This window comes from Hesperophylax consimilis, chromosome 1 (genome assembly GCF_061612785.1).
Source record: "Hesperophylax consimilis isolate HC1 chromosome 1, BYU_Hcon_1.0, whole genome shotgun sequence".
Classification (NCBI taxonomy): Eukaryota; Metazoa; Arthropoda; class Insecta; order Trichoptera; family Limnephilidae; genus Hesperophylax; species Hesperophylax consimilis.
The window spans coordinates 2,424,560-2,442,210 of NC_142836.1; the positions used below are offsets into that span (position 1 = coordinate 2,424,560).

General features: G+C 35.4%; 1 protein-coding gene across 1 annotated transcript in view; it reads left to right on the top strand.

Annotated features, from left to right (window-relative positions):
* Window positions 1-1,031: 1,031 nt before the first annotated feature.
* Window positions 1,032-17,651, top strand: part of LOC149426113 (uncharacterized) — a 62,139-nt gene continuing 45,519 nt past the window's right edge. The window contains exon 1 of the mRNA XM_089635759.1: window positions 1,032-1,518. Within this exon, the coding sequence (XP_089491885.1) occupies window positions 1,452-1,518 (67 nt within the window). The 5' untranslated portion in view covers window positions 1,032-1,451. The remainder of the gene's footprint in view (window positions 1,519-17,651) is intronic.

Below are 17,651 nucleotides of genomic sequence, written 5' to 3' on the forward strand. Positions count from 1 at the left end.
GGAATAGGGATGGGACACAGAATGGTGCCCCGTGGCCCGGTGCCCGTCCAGACAGTTCCGAAATATAGAAACAGAATTTAAACAAAAATCTTTGCTTTTTGTTTTCGCTCAGTTTTTGAAATATTTACGAATGAAAATTTGAAGAAGGTACAAACGATTGTCGTTTAGTGTTTTCAGATTTTCTATGCCTACAACCTGTGCTGTTATTTTTTTCATAAAAAAATAGAACACGACATAAATATAGAGTGTCCGGGGTAAAGTGTGATAACTTCGGGTGATATTAGAAGTAAAAAAGTTAAATAACTTTTTTCAAATTCCAAATTTTTAAGGTAGTTTTTAAGCTGAATGGCAAAAAATCAAATTGGTGCTAGTCGTAGAAATTAAGATCATCAAATGTGCTGAGAGTTTGTAACATCCCTACCTACATTCTACTGAGAATTATACAATTTTTTTTTTCATTTGACTAAGTATGTAGGTTGGTGCACTTCTAATGAAAGTGCTAATAAAAACCACTATTTTGTTAATTTTATTGTTTAAATTTATCTAATTGTTAGGTTAGGTCTATTTTATAAAATGTTTCCAGCTTTACAGATTTCTACGAGCATTCCCTTTCCGTCCCTTTTTTCATCCATTGAAGCGATGGCCAAGAACAACACCCTTAAAGGGTGAAAGATTTTTTGGTTGTCACGTAACAAACGTGATTAAAATATTAATTTCCCTCGCACCATTGACGGTCTAGTTCAATGAAAATGAATTAATACGAGAATAATGCATGTGACGTGTGGTGTAAATGCTGTTAGCCACAAGTATCGTACCGCGGCGGCTCGCAGTGCGCGGCTGGCGACCGGCGACAGAGACCGGCGCCTGCTTGTCGACCCCCCGCCTCCTCCCCACTGCCTCCCCCATCCCGAGCGGCGTAAGGCGGTGGCGCCGGGCCACGCACGGAACACAGAACCAACCAGCACAAACCAAAACCCGACGAATAGCGAACAATCCCATCCTCATTCGCTCCGCAGCTCCGCGACTGACTTCACGCCGCTCTCGGCACCGGTGACGTTTCTTCGCGCGGCAAAAACGAATTCCGAAATATTAAAAAAATGAAAACAAATAAACATGCCACAGTGAAATTTTTCTCAGCGTTGATAAATTGAATTCAAATATACAGTTTTAAGTGAAGTTAACATTGATATTAATACATTAAACAACACATATTCTGTTTATTTACTGGATAATAGTTGCAAAAGAAAACAAAATAGGTTACGTATTTTGAACGATAGTTATTTTTGAACTGTTAATTGTTATTATTTTGGTGTGAAACCAATTTAATCGGCTGTGTTATAAGCCAAAGTTGGATGGTTGAAGTTGGTTGAATATCAGTGAACTGTTTGTTTGTTAAAGTGTTGGGGGATCAGATAAAGAGGGGGGTGTTAGATTGGATGCGAGGCAACTGAATGTGCCTGCAACTGGAGACCAGGGTCAAGAGGGCGCAGCGCCCAGGCGCCCCCATGGCGCCCCCAGGTAAATACACCATCTAATTGCTATATTATTTATTCTAATATTCAACTATATACAAGACATTTATTTACATTGAATATGTGTCGTGTTGGGCAATTTTCCCACCATTTATCCTCATTCAGCATCAGGTAGGTATTTATTTTGTCTTCAAATGCATCCAAATCACCCCTCATACTTTGAAAAAATTGAATACAAATCTCGGAAACCTAATTTCTTTCTATAATAAATACAAATGTTCATTATTTAACCAAATTTCCCTAAAAAATCACGGACTCTTCCCCTTAACTGCTGTTTTATATGTATCTGCTAAATACTAACAATTTGAATATTTTTCCGAGCCATTAGTTTTAAGTTTTCTATTTTAAGTAATTGGTACGTTTTTTATAATAATTACAATAATTGGCTAATTTGCATGGCGCCGAGAAATGTTATCGCAATAGCGCTTGACAAAAAAAGAAAAATGCTGACAACTTGAGTTGATTACTACCACATGGCGCTTTAGTGGTACCTACGTAAACAAACTAATATTATACGTGAATTGTTAGTATCAAATCCTGTGACTTAGCGGATAGATATCCAAAATCACCCCTTCCCCTGTTAGTAATTTCCCTGTGTGTAAACATTATAATATGTGCATTTTTGTGCATTCCTGACCGATATCAAATTATTTATTGTTTATTAGGAACATTTCACAGATTGTTACCAAATAACACGTACATATTGATAGAAGCGAAATAAAAGCAAGGTGATCAACAAAAATAAATTACAAAACACAACTTCTTCTATAATCTGTCCTTAGGAACTAAAATTGATTTTACAATGCCCTTGAGCAGATATTTCACAAAAACGGCGCTATACGAATTATGCAATAATTATTGTATGTAGGTACCTACCTAACACTTAAAAGTCTCACCCCATCTAATTTGGAGCGTAAACAATTCCTCCATAAAAAGAGGGGAATCAGATAGCTGTGAAAAGCAGATGTCGAATATTAATTTAACTTGTACACTTGTTTTATGGCACTACCCATTTGCAACCGTCTGCGCATTCCGGCTCCATGAATGTGAAACCTTTTCACAAACACGCAATCATAATAATACTTATTACTATCGTGTTTCATTTTTGGGTTTTTATGCCGTGTTGCGCTTCCTCCTTTAGACGCAGTTTCAAACAGCGCGCACTGCACTGTCCTTCATAATCAGCCGTCTGAAACGTTGACTAAAGAATGAAGGAAGCCCAACACGGCATAATTGCCCAAAAACTAAATACGATAATTCTTTTGGCCGTGAAAATTTCAGATCACATCATAATATACGTTTGGTTTTTGAATAGTTTTATTTTACCACGTTAATTCATTTTTAATTCGTTGCAGGATTAGACACGTGTCCGTATCATCCAACAGCGTTTTTAAAACAAAATGTCCATAAATTGTTTCAAACGTGGTTAATGCCCAAGAAATACATAAACAAAATAATATTCTTCTTACACTTTGCCGACAAACTTAAAAGTCTCCAGAATTCCGAGAAGATCAGAGAAGATCATAAACAATGCATATAAATAATGCAATGCAAGTACCACGTGCCCACAATTTATGTAGGTACCCACTTACCATTTTGATTATATTTAAATATATATTAAAACTGGCTTTGCAAGAAATCAAAAAATTATCTTTCCAATTTTCAGTATACATTTCCAACGTGAGAGCACAGAGCTTTGAAATTGTCCGTTTTGTGTAAAAAGAAGTAACGTTTTTTTTTACAATGAGATATTGTTCAATGAGAAAAATTGTGTTGAAACGTGGAGAAAGCCACGTAGTAACTACCTAATAGTAACTTACAACGTACTAATTTCGGTTGTTGGTGCATGGGTAATGTGAAATATTCCTGCGTAATGCGTAATATTATTCAAATTTAATTATCATTTAATTTTCAAAATTGGAACTACTTATAATCAGACCAATCGAAAAATTAGGTGCCAAAATGATTTTATTTATAAATAATTATTTATTCGAAATGTGTATTTGTTTTGTGTAAATCTTGATATGAATAACAGTTTGATGATTATATTTATGAATATGGGTAGAAATTATGTCGTAATTTTTCAAGTTTACGAACATTTTTAAGGTAAATTTATTCTTTTGAAAGGAAATGATTTTGAGGCAAATATAAAAAAAAAATACTTTTAGCTTCACAAATCCTAAAAAATGATTAACCCGTGATTTTCACGTTCTCGCGCTAGTTTTTAAATATCTCTTCAAGGGCGCTTTACAAAAATTTGAAAAAACTGTCAGCTTCTAGCGACTGAAAAACAGAAGTAGGTACCTAGTACCTACTTATAACAGCGTGTAACTAATGACCCTTGACTGGCCTGGTCTGCACCCTGCGTCCTGCACCCCTGTCCTCTGGAGTTATAAGAGGGGTTGGTAGAGGGGGTGACTAAAAGCAGCAATACTTCAGTCACGTTGTGCAACAAAAAATATGTCGATGGGATGCTTCCTTGTACTTGTACTCGTCATATGCAAGCATTGTTTAAAACAATTTTTAACTCAGCCACTGGCCCTTCAACCATATTTAGTTAAAATCTGATCAATAATATTGTTAGAGCAAACTTGTTTCACAATAATGCAGCATGCAAAAAGCGCTAAAACGAAATATTTTGAAATAGTATTTTTTACATCTACATCTTATTTCTTGTTTATCTGTGGCAGGTAGGTGCTCGGAACATGACAAAACAAAGGGGGTGCTGCTAGTAGAGATAAGAATTATTTTATCGTATGTTTGTGAAGCATTGTTTAAAACAATTTTTTTAATTTATCTATTTTTAAAAGAACTCATCCACTGACCCATCAACCATATTTAGTTAAAATCTGATCAATAATATTGTTAGAGCAAACTCGTTTCACAATAATGCAGCATACAAAAAGCGATGAAACTGAATATTTTTAAAATAGTTTTTTTTTATTCCTTCATCTTATTTCTTGTTTATCTGTGGCAGGTAGGTGCTCGGAACGTGGCATAACAAAGGGGGTGCTGCTAGTAGAGATAAGAATTATTTTATCGTTTGTTTGTGAAGTAGATACCTACACATCAACAACAGACTGATTTTGTTGAAAATAATTTTAATAATAAAATCGATACCGTCAGCCTCATATTCTCGCTCGACTTCAGACAGTTGGGAGCAGTTGTGACTGCATTTTCACAAAAAAAAAGAAATAATAACAATTTATACTGAAAATAAATCAGTAAAGACTACAATCCTCAGCAGACATAATATGGTCAGCTCTAGCAAACAAAACATAAATCTTTATTATTTATTGTATAATATTAATGATAATTACAATAACACAATCAATAATATTGGGTATTCTTGGTCGGTCTAAATGTATATTCGATAGCTCTGTGGTTTAGGACAGTTGCTAGTCACCCGATTAGCAGAAGGTTTCGGAGTTCAAATTCCGGTCACGGCAATTCAACTTTGATTGATTTTATAGTACACTAGCTAACGTGTACCCGGTGTTGCTCGGGGACTTTATAAATGGTTTGGGGTAAAGTTATGAAGTTGTGAATACTAGAGTACAACTACATCATTTCGGCTTTATTTGACTTCGTATCTCATTTCAGTGCAGAGATAATGCGTTAAGTCTTTCTCAAGCTTCCCCTTCTTTTACCATTCAAAACACTCTTTAAACACTTCTGGCACTAATAAGAACAAACTACAAAATTTTCAGCTTACGGGACAAACAAAGAAACATTCATTTTATATGTAGATATATATTAGCTACAGTGGCGGCCGGTGGTCAAAATATGTGGGGGTTCACCGGATTACAACATTAAGTCATAAAATAAATTAAATAAAGGTACATACCTATTTATAAAGAAGTTCTATTCTCTGTTCATTTTGTTTAGCAAAGACCTCTATCAATGCTTAACACTGATAGTGCGTTCAGTCTGTCCTGGCTCTACGTGTTAAAAGATTTTATTCTTTTTAACGTTGAGAAACATCTTTAGCTTTCAACTGAGGTCATTCCAAAGGTCACGAATGGTGCACAAAAGTTTTAGTAATTTCACAGTCTCGGGAAAGTCTTCTAATAAACAAGTACTATAAAAAAGTTGTAAAATTGATAAAGCGCCGTTAGCTTTTGAAAAATCGTCGCGGGCGTAAATTGCACAGAGTTTACCTTTTAGGTACTGAACTTTATTAAGGAAGTCATACGTTTTAAGCGTCACGTTGAAATCATGTTCTGGGAAATTTGACCTGTATCGATTTTTATTAAATAGCTCATTATGGTGTTTACCTTAGGCACGGTAGCCTGAATCCAATTGCATTCTGATGTCAACTTTTCCTAAAACCTTTAAGCTCAAAACTTTTTGTAAATGTAAATGATAAGAATTATGTTTTTTGATTTTTTCAGAAAGGTGAGTTACATCAGTAACACCGCTGATTGTCCAAACTGAATCAACATCGTAAATTAAACACGTAAAACAAAATAAACTATTCAATTGATCACATGCACAGAGCTACAAGCTTTGTTATACATTGTTTTGTTAAATGATCGAGTAAACTTCTTCGATCCAGATTTGCACTCTTATTTTATTATCAGTTCAGGTTTTAGGTGGACCGGCATTTTTTATTATCACTTTGTTTTCAAAACTCGACCTATTATTCTTAATGTATTCCACATTCAAACTCACTCTTAATTTATACGTTGAACAAACACAAAAGTAATCATAAATTAGTATAACATGCAATTGATATGCCTTATTAATAATTGATATACAAGATCGATATAACCTGCAATTAAACTTCAAAACTTTCTCAGAGTAAGAAAAGTTTTAAATTCAAGATACAATGCCTGGCAACGGCGAGTACTGACTGAACTGATAATAAGTAATCTGACCATCACTCATCTCTTAATGACAAGTTTTATCCTGTATGCTTGTATCGAAGAAGCGTAACATTCGCTGAAAAATAGCAGATGGTAAATTGAAACAACGATATCGACAATAATATCAAACATACGCGTTTTAGTTTAACTTTCTACTGAATAAACCGTTCCTTCTGATGTGGTGGTAAAACTCCGAACGCCGTTCTTGATATGGTATTATTTGCAAAGAATAGTATGTAATGGTATGGACCCACGCTTTCGACTGTTCCACAGAATATGCGACAAAGCAGTTAAATTTTGGATCGCAATCGAAAACGAACTGCTACGAACATAGGCACAAGTCAAAGTCGGTCTGCAAGTTAAGCGCGCTTAATAAGTAGGTACCTTTTGAATGAGATATTATAACCGAACCGAGTTTCGTATTGTGATTAGCTATGTCGGAAATTTTGTTGGTTGTTCGGCGCTCGGGAGCACATATTAGCTGGCCGCCACTGATTAGCTATACCCCGCCACGCGTTGCTATGACTCAATATTTCCATGCAGACATAGAAATAATAGCGCAAGTTGCTTTTACGTCCAATAGATCGCCCTGTTGGAAGAGTTGATTTTTCATCAGATGTTTAAAAAAAACATGTTTTTACCTGTCATAGTTGATATCCATATAATCAGAGATGTGCAAAATGGGTACCCAAAACCATTTGAAATGCAAAATGGAAATGGGTCAAAACTTTTCCATTTGAAAATGCAAAATGCAAAATGGTTTTTAGAAAAGCATTTCAAATGCAAAATGCAAAATACCTATTTTCAAAATGCATTGAAAATGCAAAATGGTTTCTCAGGTTAAACAATTAAAATAATTATAGAATTTTTAAACAATTTTGTCATTTAATAATGGACATCAATGTAGAACAAACATATTACATGATGGTAAATACAAAAACACCACGACTACAGATTATGAAACCACAAAAAATTTGCGCGGGACTAATGTTGCCAACGTAAAAACATAGAAACTGCTATCTAACATTTAATATTACAGCGTCATGGCCCCATGTTCAGTATTTGAATCAGTATTTTTTGTAATGTTATCACTTAATTGCCAGGGCTCCTACCAGGGAGCAACTTGACAAATGTAAATTATCTCTCATAGCGAGGTTGAGGACCGACTGATATTTGGGGCTTATGAAAAAAAGATGAGTGGAGATAATAGGAAGAATGTTGCAAAAAAGCATTTAAAATGGAAAATGCATTGAGAAAAGCATTTAAAATGCAAAATGCAAAATGGTTTTTAAAAAAGCATTTAAAATGCAAAATGGAAAATACCCATTTTGCATTTTGCATTTCCATTTGAAATGGATTTATTTGAAATAAAGCACATCTCTGCATATAATATAGGTACGCCCTTGAGGTGATTTTTAACGAAAACGGCGCTTTATAAATTAGCCAAATATTATTATTATATAAAAACTCACGCGTATTCGATTGCAACGTTGTGTCAAAATTTCAAAGCAATCGGTGTAAAACTTTCGGAGATTTAAGATTTTGAACAAACGAACATTATTTTTATTTATGTAGAAAAATTGTTTACACATTTAAATGAATCGATAGATAAGCTTTTATAAACAAGACATCGTTTTCCAGGAACTTAGATAACCCTCATGAATGAATTAACTAACATAATCTTCCGACAACATATGCGTCATTCTCTAATTGCATCGCCATGTGGTGCACATTGCACACTACCCTGACAGTTCACGTGTTGACAGTTTGTTTAGGCGCTACTGCCGCTATTAACAGTGCACTGCAAGTGTGTGCAGTTTGCTGCCATATTGCCAGTGCAGTGTCAGTGCAGCGGGAAATGATGGTGAGATGGGTTATTGCCCACCGCCAGATGTATTCCCGGAATGGGTCCTTGCAGTGTGCAGACTGCAGAGTGTGTTCACAATAGTATCATCCTCAGATCAGAGCTCGGAGACCGCCACACAAGACGCATTTCCGCCGCTCCACAGCGATCCAAGGATCCCGGGCGACTGAAATCTGATGACGCTATTTTTTGTCGCAGCTTTTACCCAACCCCACGAAACACATGCAACCTAATAATACATAGTATCTATAAAGGGACATAATTTTCATTTTCATTTTAACACTTCAAGTTAGGTGTTTGTTATATATTTGAGATTATTTGTAAACTTTGCTTTAGAGTTTATTTTATTACTGATAGCTAGCGACCTGATACCATCTCGCATAAAATACCTACTTCTAATTTGAAGTTAACTCCAGCTACTTTGGCAATACTGTAGAAATTATAATATTTTGATGATTTGTAAAGCGCCGTTTTTGTGCAAAATCACCCAAGAGCGCTGTACAAATATATAATACATTTCTGCAATGATCAACCAACGGAAAGTTGTAGTTTGTTACAATGATGTAACAAACTAATCATCAAGCCGTTTATGCAGGGGTAGGCAGAGAGGAGGGACCGCCAAATAACTCCATCTTGGCACACACTCCTTGCTTTATTCACATTCATACGTACCCTACTGTTATTCGGACTCTTGACTTGGTCCGACCCACGTTCACTTGATCGTGATATGTCTTCCCCTGGCGTTCCCAACTTCTTCTACCACATTTACATTCGTGGCATATATTCTCCTTGCTTCGTTCATTCGCTCTACAAGCCCAAACCATCTAAGCGTCCCTTTCTTAATCTTACTCAGCTTATATCAATTACCCAGCATTGCATTATTTTCGAATCTCAGTAGAATGATGGATTCTCCACATTTTTACACACTATTATACCTGATTTTACCGCAGAAACGCCTCAGGGATCTCATTTAATTCGGAATTCAGTTTACTTTCATTCTTCCTCTGCCAGTTCCATGCCTCATTTTCGTACCTTCGCTTTGGACATTCTTTTTTGCTTTGATGGAGTTTGTAGAGTTTCCTGCATTTACACTTCTTTCAATATCCCTGTCAGCCTTTCAATCGTTCGTAAACATATTCCCAAAAACACAAACCAATCCACCTGCTCCAAGTATTCAGTATTCCCTATTAGCCTATTACATAACATATGTAGGTACTGTTGTCATACTCTCCATTTCAAAAACTATGACTTTAGGAAAATAACACATTTTTACAGCGTCCTAGAAGTGATTTTTCACAAAAACGGCGCTATAAATATTATTTATTATTATTATTACCCATTTACATTCATCATTAACTCATCCTTCATACATACATCTTTCATCCTATGCACGAGAGACTGTAGATCTTCCGTACAATTTACAAACCGCATTATTCAAATAAATATGTAGTTTATAAGTAGTAGTGTAAATGGAAATCAGTTCCCAAGGAGCATAAGGCATGAACAAGTGGCAGTGACAAGTGAAGCCAGATGGAGTCGGCTGTAGGCTTTAGGCTTTAGGCTTTAGGCTTTAGCAGGTTCCCAGTTCCCACAGCGCAGCTGTTGGAAGGTCTGCGGCTTTATGACCGTACACTGTACGAGTATATCATGTGGCCGTTGCTGTGACTCTTGTGCTCAGTGCTGTACTTGCTACTACTTACTGTTACAGCTGTACAAATGTAATGCTATGTTAATAATAATACGCCCTTTCTGAAAACCTTTTATAAAATTTACTTACCGTGATATCGGACCACTTATGGGTGCATAATGCACTAGTGAAGCGTCAAGCTAAGATTATTATTTCTTTATTGTGAATCCCAACTGGCATCTCCAATTAGGGTATTTTGTGAGGTTGAAGGTATTGGGGATGGGAAGGAAGACGGGAAGAGGAAGGTGGGGGAAAACCTGGCTATTCAGATGTGATCACCAAACACGGATCAAGCCATTTCAAGCAACGTTTGAATTCTGAATGGTGGTCTTACACCAGGGCGATATTGAGAGTATCTTCCACTCTGCAATAAATTGTGAAATAACACAAATAAATCAAATAATATTTTGGCTGGTTAGTCGAGATCCTAACCCCTCGACCACGTAGGCTGACAAGATTTAAATTTTTTTTATTTTTTTTTTTTATTATTTTTTATATTTTATTCGTAAAAAAAGATACACGAATTACATTACACAATATTGAATATAGTACAGTTATTAATTACATATTATAAGTATTTGATGTACCCCCATAAATAAGCAGGGCTTGTGTGTATGGGGGTGTTGTTATATTGGTTTATATTTGATATGATTCAGTTCAACTGTTCAGAATACTTTTTTAAGGTGGCTTTTGAATTCGTTTATATTTGCATTCATGTTTCTAATTTTTTCTGGTAATGAGTTAAAAAATTTAACTCCGAGATATTCATGGTTGAACTGTCCCATTGTTTTGATTGTAAAACTAATAAATACCAGGCCAATTTGTATAGCGCCTTTCATGTCATTTCAGGGGCGCTTTAGAAAGTTAGTAAAATATAATAACCTTAATACCTACCTTCTCGCCTATTCACAGATCAAAACTATCCCTCAGAAATACATATTATTAATTTTTCGAAGAAAATTTCTTCTGAAAGCTTATCACTTTGTGATGTCATTATTTATTAGAATAATACACAAATAACTTTGTTTACATCATTTTAATATATATATATGTATAACTACATATTATTATCTTTTCATTCTGAAAGTAATAATACATTTATAATATCTATCTATTATATACTTGACCCCTAGATTCCTACCCACCCCTCATACATTCTTTCCTTCCCAGAACTTCTCCTTCCTTTTCTTAAAAAGATCCTCCACACAGCATCCTCAAAGATGACATAGGCTCTGAGGGAAATTATCTTCCTCAGGGCCTCTTGTTTGGGGTTAAGGCGATGCCATACGTAGTAATGCATAATTATGTGTTTTTGGTTTGAAAATTTGGTCGCCTAGAAATGTTTCAGATGCTTTAATTAAATACTGCGAGTAGAATACATCTTGGCCTTTGAAATAATCGAGTACTTTTTAGATAGGTCTTTTTATAAGCCCAGAAAAAAATAATGTAAAGGTCTATGAAAACTGTTTTAAAGTTCAAACCCTCCTACTTACGAACCCATTTTCGGTTATTATTTTATTGTATAATGTGGCAAATTAAGTTATTTATAAAATGATCGAATATAAAATAAATATTTATGCCCGAACATCCACAAAATAAAATAAAAAACACTTTTCGGCCATGTTTTTTCCTTGCATAAATCAAAACAGGCGGATGGTGTTAAGCGGGAATTTAAACCTTATCGCCATCTACGTAAGGGTTGTTATTGATAGCGGCTCAATTTAAAATATTACACGACGTAGTGCATCGCCTTAAAGTAAAACAAAAATACTAAGACATGTTCTTTTAAATTATTCATCAAATTTCATTTTCAAGTTCTGTGAAAGTCCTATTCAAGTTCTGTTTTTATAATAATAAAGTTTTATTATCTATCTTTGGAGAAGAAGATAATACTAATAAATCTAAGCGAAACAATCTGTATTTGGGGTCAGTATATTTTCTATTTCTGATCTCCCTAGTTTTGAATCCAGCTTTTTATTTTTAATTTAAATCTTATAATATTGTTGTGATTTTTGAATGAAACTGGGATTTTGTTGGAGAGTTTAGTGCCATAGTATAAAAAGCATTTTAGTCAAAATTTATTCGTTGTTACTTATTTTATTATCCAATTACTGCGAAACAACTGACACATGATGAAATAATAACAACTTGAATATAATTTTTACAGAACTCGAATTTTAACTTTGATGAATTGTTCAAATTCCGCGAAACAACCTGGCCTTAGTGACGTTCATGAAAATCCATTTTAAAATATTTAGTAAGCAGAATTTATTGAAGTAATGTTTATTTAAATTTTTAATGCCCATTAAAAATATTCAATAATATGCACATTTTTCTTCTACAAAATGTAGGTAGGTATATGACGCGTATATAATTAGTATGTCGCCGTAACGACGAGTATAATAGGGTCCACAATCACGATAGCAATCAGTGTGCTAATTTGCATGTGAGCAAAACGCTGCATAATGCAGTGTTTGTTCCCTTGCACAATTAATTCTCAGATTCCGATACCGCTCGTGAGAGGCGAGCGGATCGATTCCTCGAGATCGATTTGGTCAGCGTCCAGAGAATCCATCCTCTTAGCTCCGCTCTCTCTACTCCGTTCTCCGGGCTCTGCGGCACGAGCGGGTCGGGGCGGGGGGTGACGCCAGACAGCCGGCGCCGCTCCGAGTCGTGGCGCCACCCTCCTCCCCTCGGCACAGATGGCGGAGAGGCCCATCTGTTCACTAGTCCGAAGTCCGACTGCACAGTGCAGAGCTCGCACTTTACTCGCTCTGCTGTACTCCGCGCTCGCCCCGCACAGCCGCGGTCCAGTCTACAGTCTACAGTCATTACACCGTGGGATTATTGCGCCTTGTGCCGCTGCGGCCGCCGCTGCTCACTGCTCGCTGCTCGCTCCGTGTGACCGACACGACCACACGACACACGATGAGAAGACGGATGACGCGGGCCGGTCAAAAAGGGTTGCGCGGGGATCACTCTAATCTAATTATTAGGATCCGGAATCGCGGTGGCTTTTTGAAGAATTCCAGGGCCGCTCATTATTAAAGGCAAAACAATTAAATTATCGTTATTCAACGGGTTAAATTCGTTTTAAACATACTGTCCTTTTGCAGCTGCATGTAGTATACATACTAGAGGCTTGGTCTGAACAAATTCTCAATTTTACATTATTTTTTAAAGAAATTAATTTTCATACGGGGAATATTATTATTTATTGGATAATTTGTATAGCGCCGCTTTCGTGAGAGGGGCGCTTTACAGTTGATGCAGGTATTACAGAAAATATAAATATTACAAAAATAGAGTGAAGTTAAGTTAAGTAAAATGAATTATAGGAACAGGTGACACAAAAATAGACGATGCAGACTCTGCAGCAAGAATCCTAGGTGGTGAAGAAACTAAAACATTCCACTTGAAGTGAAATAACACAGAAGTGCGCTATATAAATGTCATGTTATTATTCTTATTCCCTTCCCTTCTCGCCCTGCTTGTTTCGACACTAATCGCGCGCAACACTAAAATTTAACAAAGTTTCATCACAATAGGATGAATGATATAGAAAAAAGAGAATTTTGATCAAAATTTCATAACGCAGAGCTCACCATTATTTACAGAAACCTTTCCTAGCATCCACACAACTGGCCAAAGTTTCATTGATATAGGAAGAATGGTATAGGAAAAAAAAATTATACACACTTAATAACGCCAGAGCTCACTTTTATGTATAGAAACCTTCCCAGGCGTGTGCACAACAACTTGCACAACAACTCGCCAAAGTTTTATCGCAATCAGATGAATAATATACGAAATAAGGGAATTTTATACAAATTTCAAAACACCAGAGCTCACCATTATATATAGAAACCTTTTCTTGCATCCACACAATAACTCACCAAAGTTTCTTTGCAATCGGATAGGAAACAATGGATTTTATGCACAAATTTTATGTTGCCAGAACTCACTTTTAGGTACATAGAAACCTTTCCAGGTGTGTGAACAACAAATTGCCAAAGATCAGACATCCAAACATACATTGATTTTTATATATATTGAAAATATGAAATCAAGGTTAAAATTAAATTTAAACAATATTAATAAAAGACAATACAGTTTCCTTGTTGGTATCACTATGTAAGCCAGTACTGTGATTCAACTACGGTATACAAAATTTGAGTTTATGTGGAAAGGTTTATATCAATCACACTAAAATAATATTATGTGACGTACTGCTCTTTGTCCTTTTTGTGGTAAAAATGACTTTACTTGACTTGTTAACTGAAGCTCGGCCCAGGAAATATGAAATCCGATACTTTTGTTTATCGTACCACGTTGGCAATCGATAATAATAATTTCGTCTTTTTCTATTCAATGAACAAAATATGAGAAAGAAAAGAGACAATAGGTAATGGTAAATCGGTATGTCTTACTTTAAAACAAATATTTTTAAACGACAAGCCGATAGGAAATATTTCATTTTTTAGAAGTTAGTTACGAATTAGTATTCATCAATCAGCACCATGGCCGCGTTTATAGTACCTTCAATTAATCTAATAAATAAGTGGATAAAACCCCATCCTGAGCTAAAATTTGATCGTGGGGTGATTTATTGTGACGAGTGTGATATTTCTTTAAAACAATTAAAAAAATATTCAGTAACTAAGCACGTTTCAAGCAGAAATCATTTGATAATGAAGACAAATGATAAGTGTAAAACAGATTTCTATTTTGATTTAGCTATGTTTTTAATATGTTCTAATATTCCATGGACAAAACTAGACAATTTTAATTTCCGTCTTTTTTTTTCGAAATATTTGTGTTGTAAATGTTCGACTATGGATCTTCCGAGTGAATCTACTCTCCGAAAAGTGTATTTAAATAAAGTGTTTTGTAGTGAAATTAACGATATCAGAAAAAAATTAGGACATTCATATATATGGGCGACAGTTGATGAAACGACCGATAAGTTTGGACGCAATATAGCTAATCTGGTCGTAAAACCACTAGGAGACATTGTAACTTGGTCATATTTGATTGCTAGCAAGGTTTTACCAAAAACCAATGCCGAAACCATAAAGGATTTTGTAAAAAACAGTTTAATTTTTTTGTGGCACGAATCTGCAGTTAATAATTTCGAAAAACTTTTAATTTTAACAACAGACTCTGCTCCTTATATGCTAAAAGCCGGATGCGAACTTAAAGATGTGTTTCCCAATATGATACACTTTACCTGTTTGGCTCATTCACTAAATCTAGTCGCTTCAACTGTGCGGGATAAATATAAGAAAGTGGATGATCTTATTTCCTGTGTTAAAAAAATATTTTTGAAAGCACCGACAAGAGTAGACATATTTAAAACCATGATTCCAGATATTGCACTACATCATCGTTTCATAAGTAGGTAATTATTTTTCCCTTGAGTACAGCACTGGAAAAGCCACCGCGATTCCGGATCCTACTAATTATGATCACTAGCAGTTCAAATTTAAGTTTCAACTTTAAAATAACAGAGGACGCCACTTCCGTTTACAAAAATCCAAATTGTAGTCATTATGATAACATTGGTTATTGGTTGTCATTTTGGTTAAACATGGGAGATGCTTTTGATAGGTAAATTTGGCATAAATTTTTAACAAAAAAATATGATAACCGTTCGCTCGTGACGTTAATTCAGTACCTACCTACAAAGTACAAAGTAAAATGGAGAAATAAATATAAATGCTATGTTATTATTAATAACTTAAAGCATTGTAGAAATTGATTGTATATTTGAACAGCGGCCTTGAGGAGATTTTTCAAATCAGCCAATAAAAAAATTAAATTCGCTCTTCTTAAATTTTTTGTAACTAAATTACTAATAACGAAAACATACACATTTCATTAGACTTAGTATTACAAACGTGATTGTCACCAATCTTTTTTGTAATATAAAAAAAATCATGAAGTTTCACAATTTATTTTTTTAATTGCGTTCGGAACCTTTGGTTTCATAAAATAATTCTTCCGTGGTTAACTTCTAGATTTTGATATAAAGCGTGGTGTTTTCTCTTTCTAAAACCGTTTAGATCATATTTCTCACAATGACAGTAAGGGAGATACAACGATTTCTATGAGACTATATGAGTTGTTCTCAAAGGCCAGAAGGGTTAATGTTTTGTGGCAGATATCAATCAATTGCAGATTATTTAAACTTATATTGAACATATCTAATAAACTAGAAACTTTCTTCAAGCGGTGTAGGTTAAAAGTATAAATATTCTGTATTGATGCAGAGTTTCCTGCAGTTTTCCGTGGTCCTGGTGATCCAGGTTTGAATCTGTTCCCTGGTATCCACTATCCAGCACCGCACCACAGTGCAGCGGCCAGCAGCCAACATCTGGGCTGGCAGCGGATCCCGGCACCGCACGCCTCATTTCTTCTCACACTGATTTATACGCCGACTTAATGGCGCACTCAGTGTTCACTTCACTGGCAACCCAGACCAGGCCAGACCAGCCAGACCAGCCCAGATCCGGGGACGGGAGAACGATGCTCCCAAACACAAATCATATACATTGAAAACAAGTTTTTTTAATAATGGAATGTGACATTATTTAGGCATGAATTCCGGAGACCCACACTTTGGTGATCAACCTGACACTTTGCTGCTTTTCATAAATATCTCGATGTGTTTTTAATGTCCACTTGCGTAGTCCTGCAGGGCCGGATCTACATGTACGGACAATGTAGGAAGTTCGAAGAAAGACGATAAAATCTTATGACAGCCTGGTAATCCATCTATATGTATAGTTAAATATATCTATATCATAAAAATATATGTATAAAAAAAGGTTTTCCCGATGTAGGTTTTGTTTTTTTAAACAAATCTACAGATTTTTTCAAGAGAATGATAAAAAATTTCACTCGTGACCTTCAATATAAAATGAGAGACTGTCTACATGAGATTTCGAAAAAATCACCCCCACTCCCTTTTCCAGAATAATAAAGTAGAAATTTGAGAATTTTTGATGAAATTTTACACACTTGACGTTCAAAATAAGTGGAAATTACTATCTACACCTGATTTATGTTTTGACAAGGGAACTTCAGCCATTATTTCTATCTATCCATGAGATGTAGGTACATATATTATACAGAAGAGTATCCGGTGTGATTGTGTAGCTTTGTTTTTCATACAAATCTACAGTTATATTCCGAGAATGATGAAATTTTTCACACTCAACCTTCAAAACAAGAGAAAGGTCACTGTTCATGTGAGATTTATAAAAACCACGCTCAGCCCGTTTTCCCACCCTTAAAAGCGGAATAGAGCAACGCCACATCGTCGAATGGTTGACGAATTCGTTGGATTCATAGTTCATTCATTACAGTGTCACAGCGGCTTCTGACTCTAGAAATTTTTCCAGCTCCTGATTCTGATCTTTCCCACTCAACAAAAGATCCAGTCTTCCACTCATTTTTCCACATTTTCTTGGTTCTACTGGAAAAGTACCAGAAGAAATTCGAATAAAAATCACAGCTATTTTGTAACATTGTAAGTTTCCGAACCGAAAATTACTTAAATCCGGCACTCCATACCAATCAGTCCAATATTTTGAATAATATTTGTGCGTGGGAGTTTTTCCGCACAATTCCATTGCGGCTATTTGTGTATAAATTAATCACTGCAAATTACAGTTCCGCCACTGCTCTGAATTGTT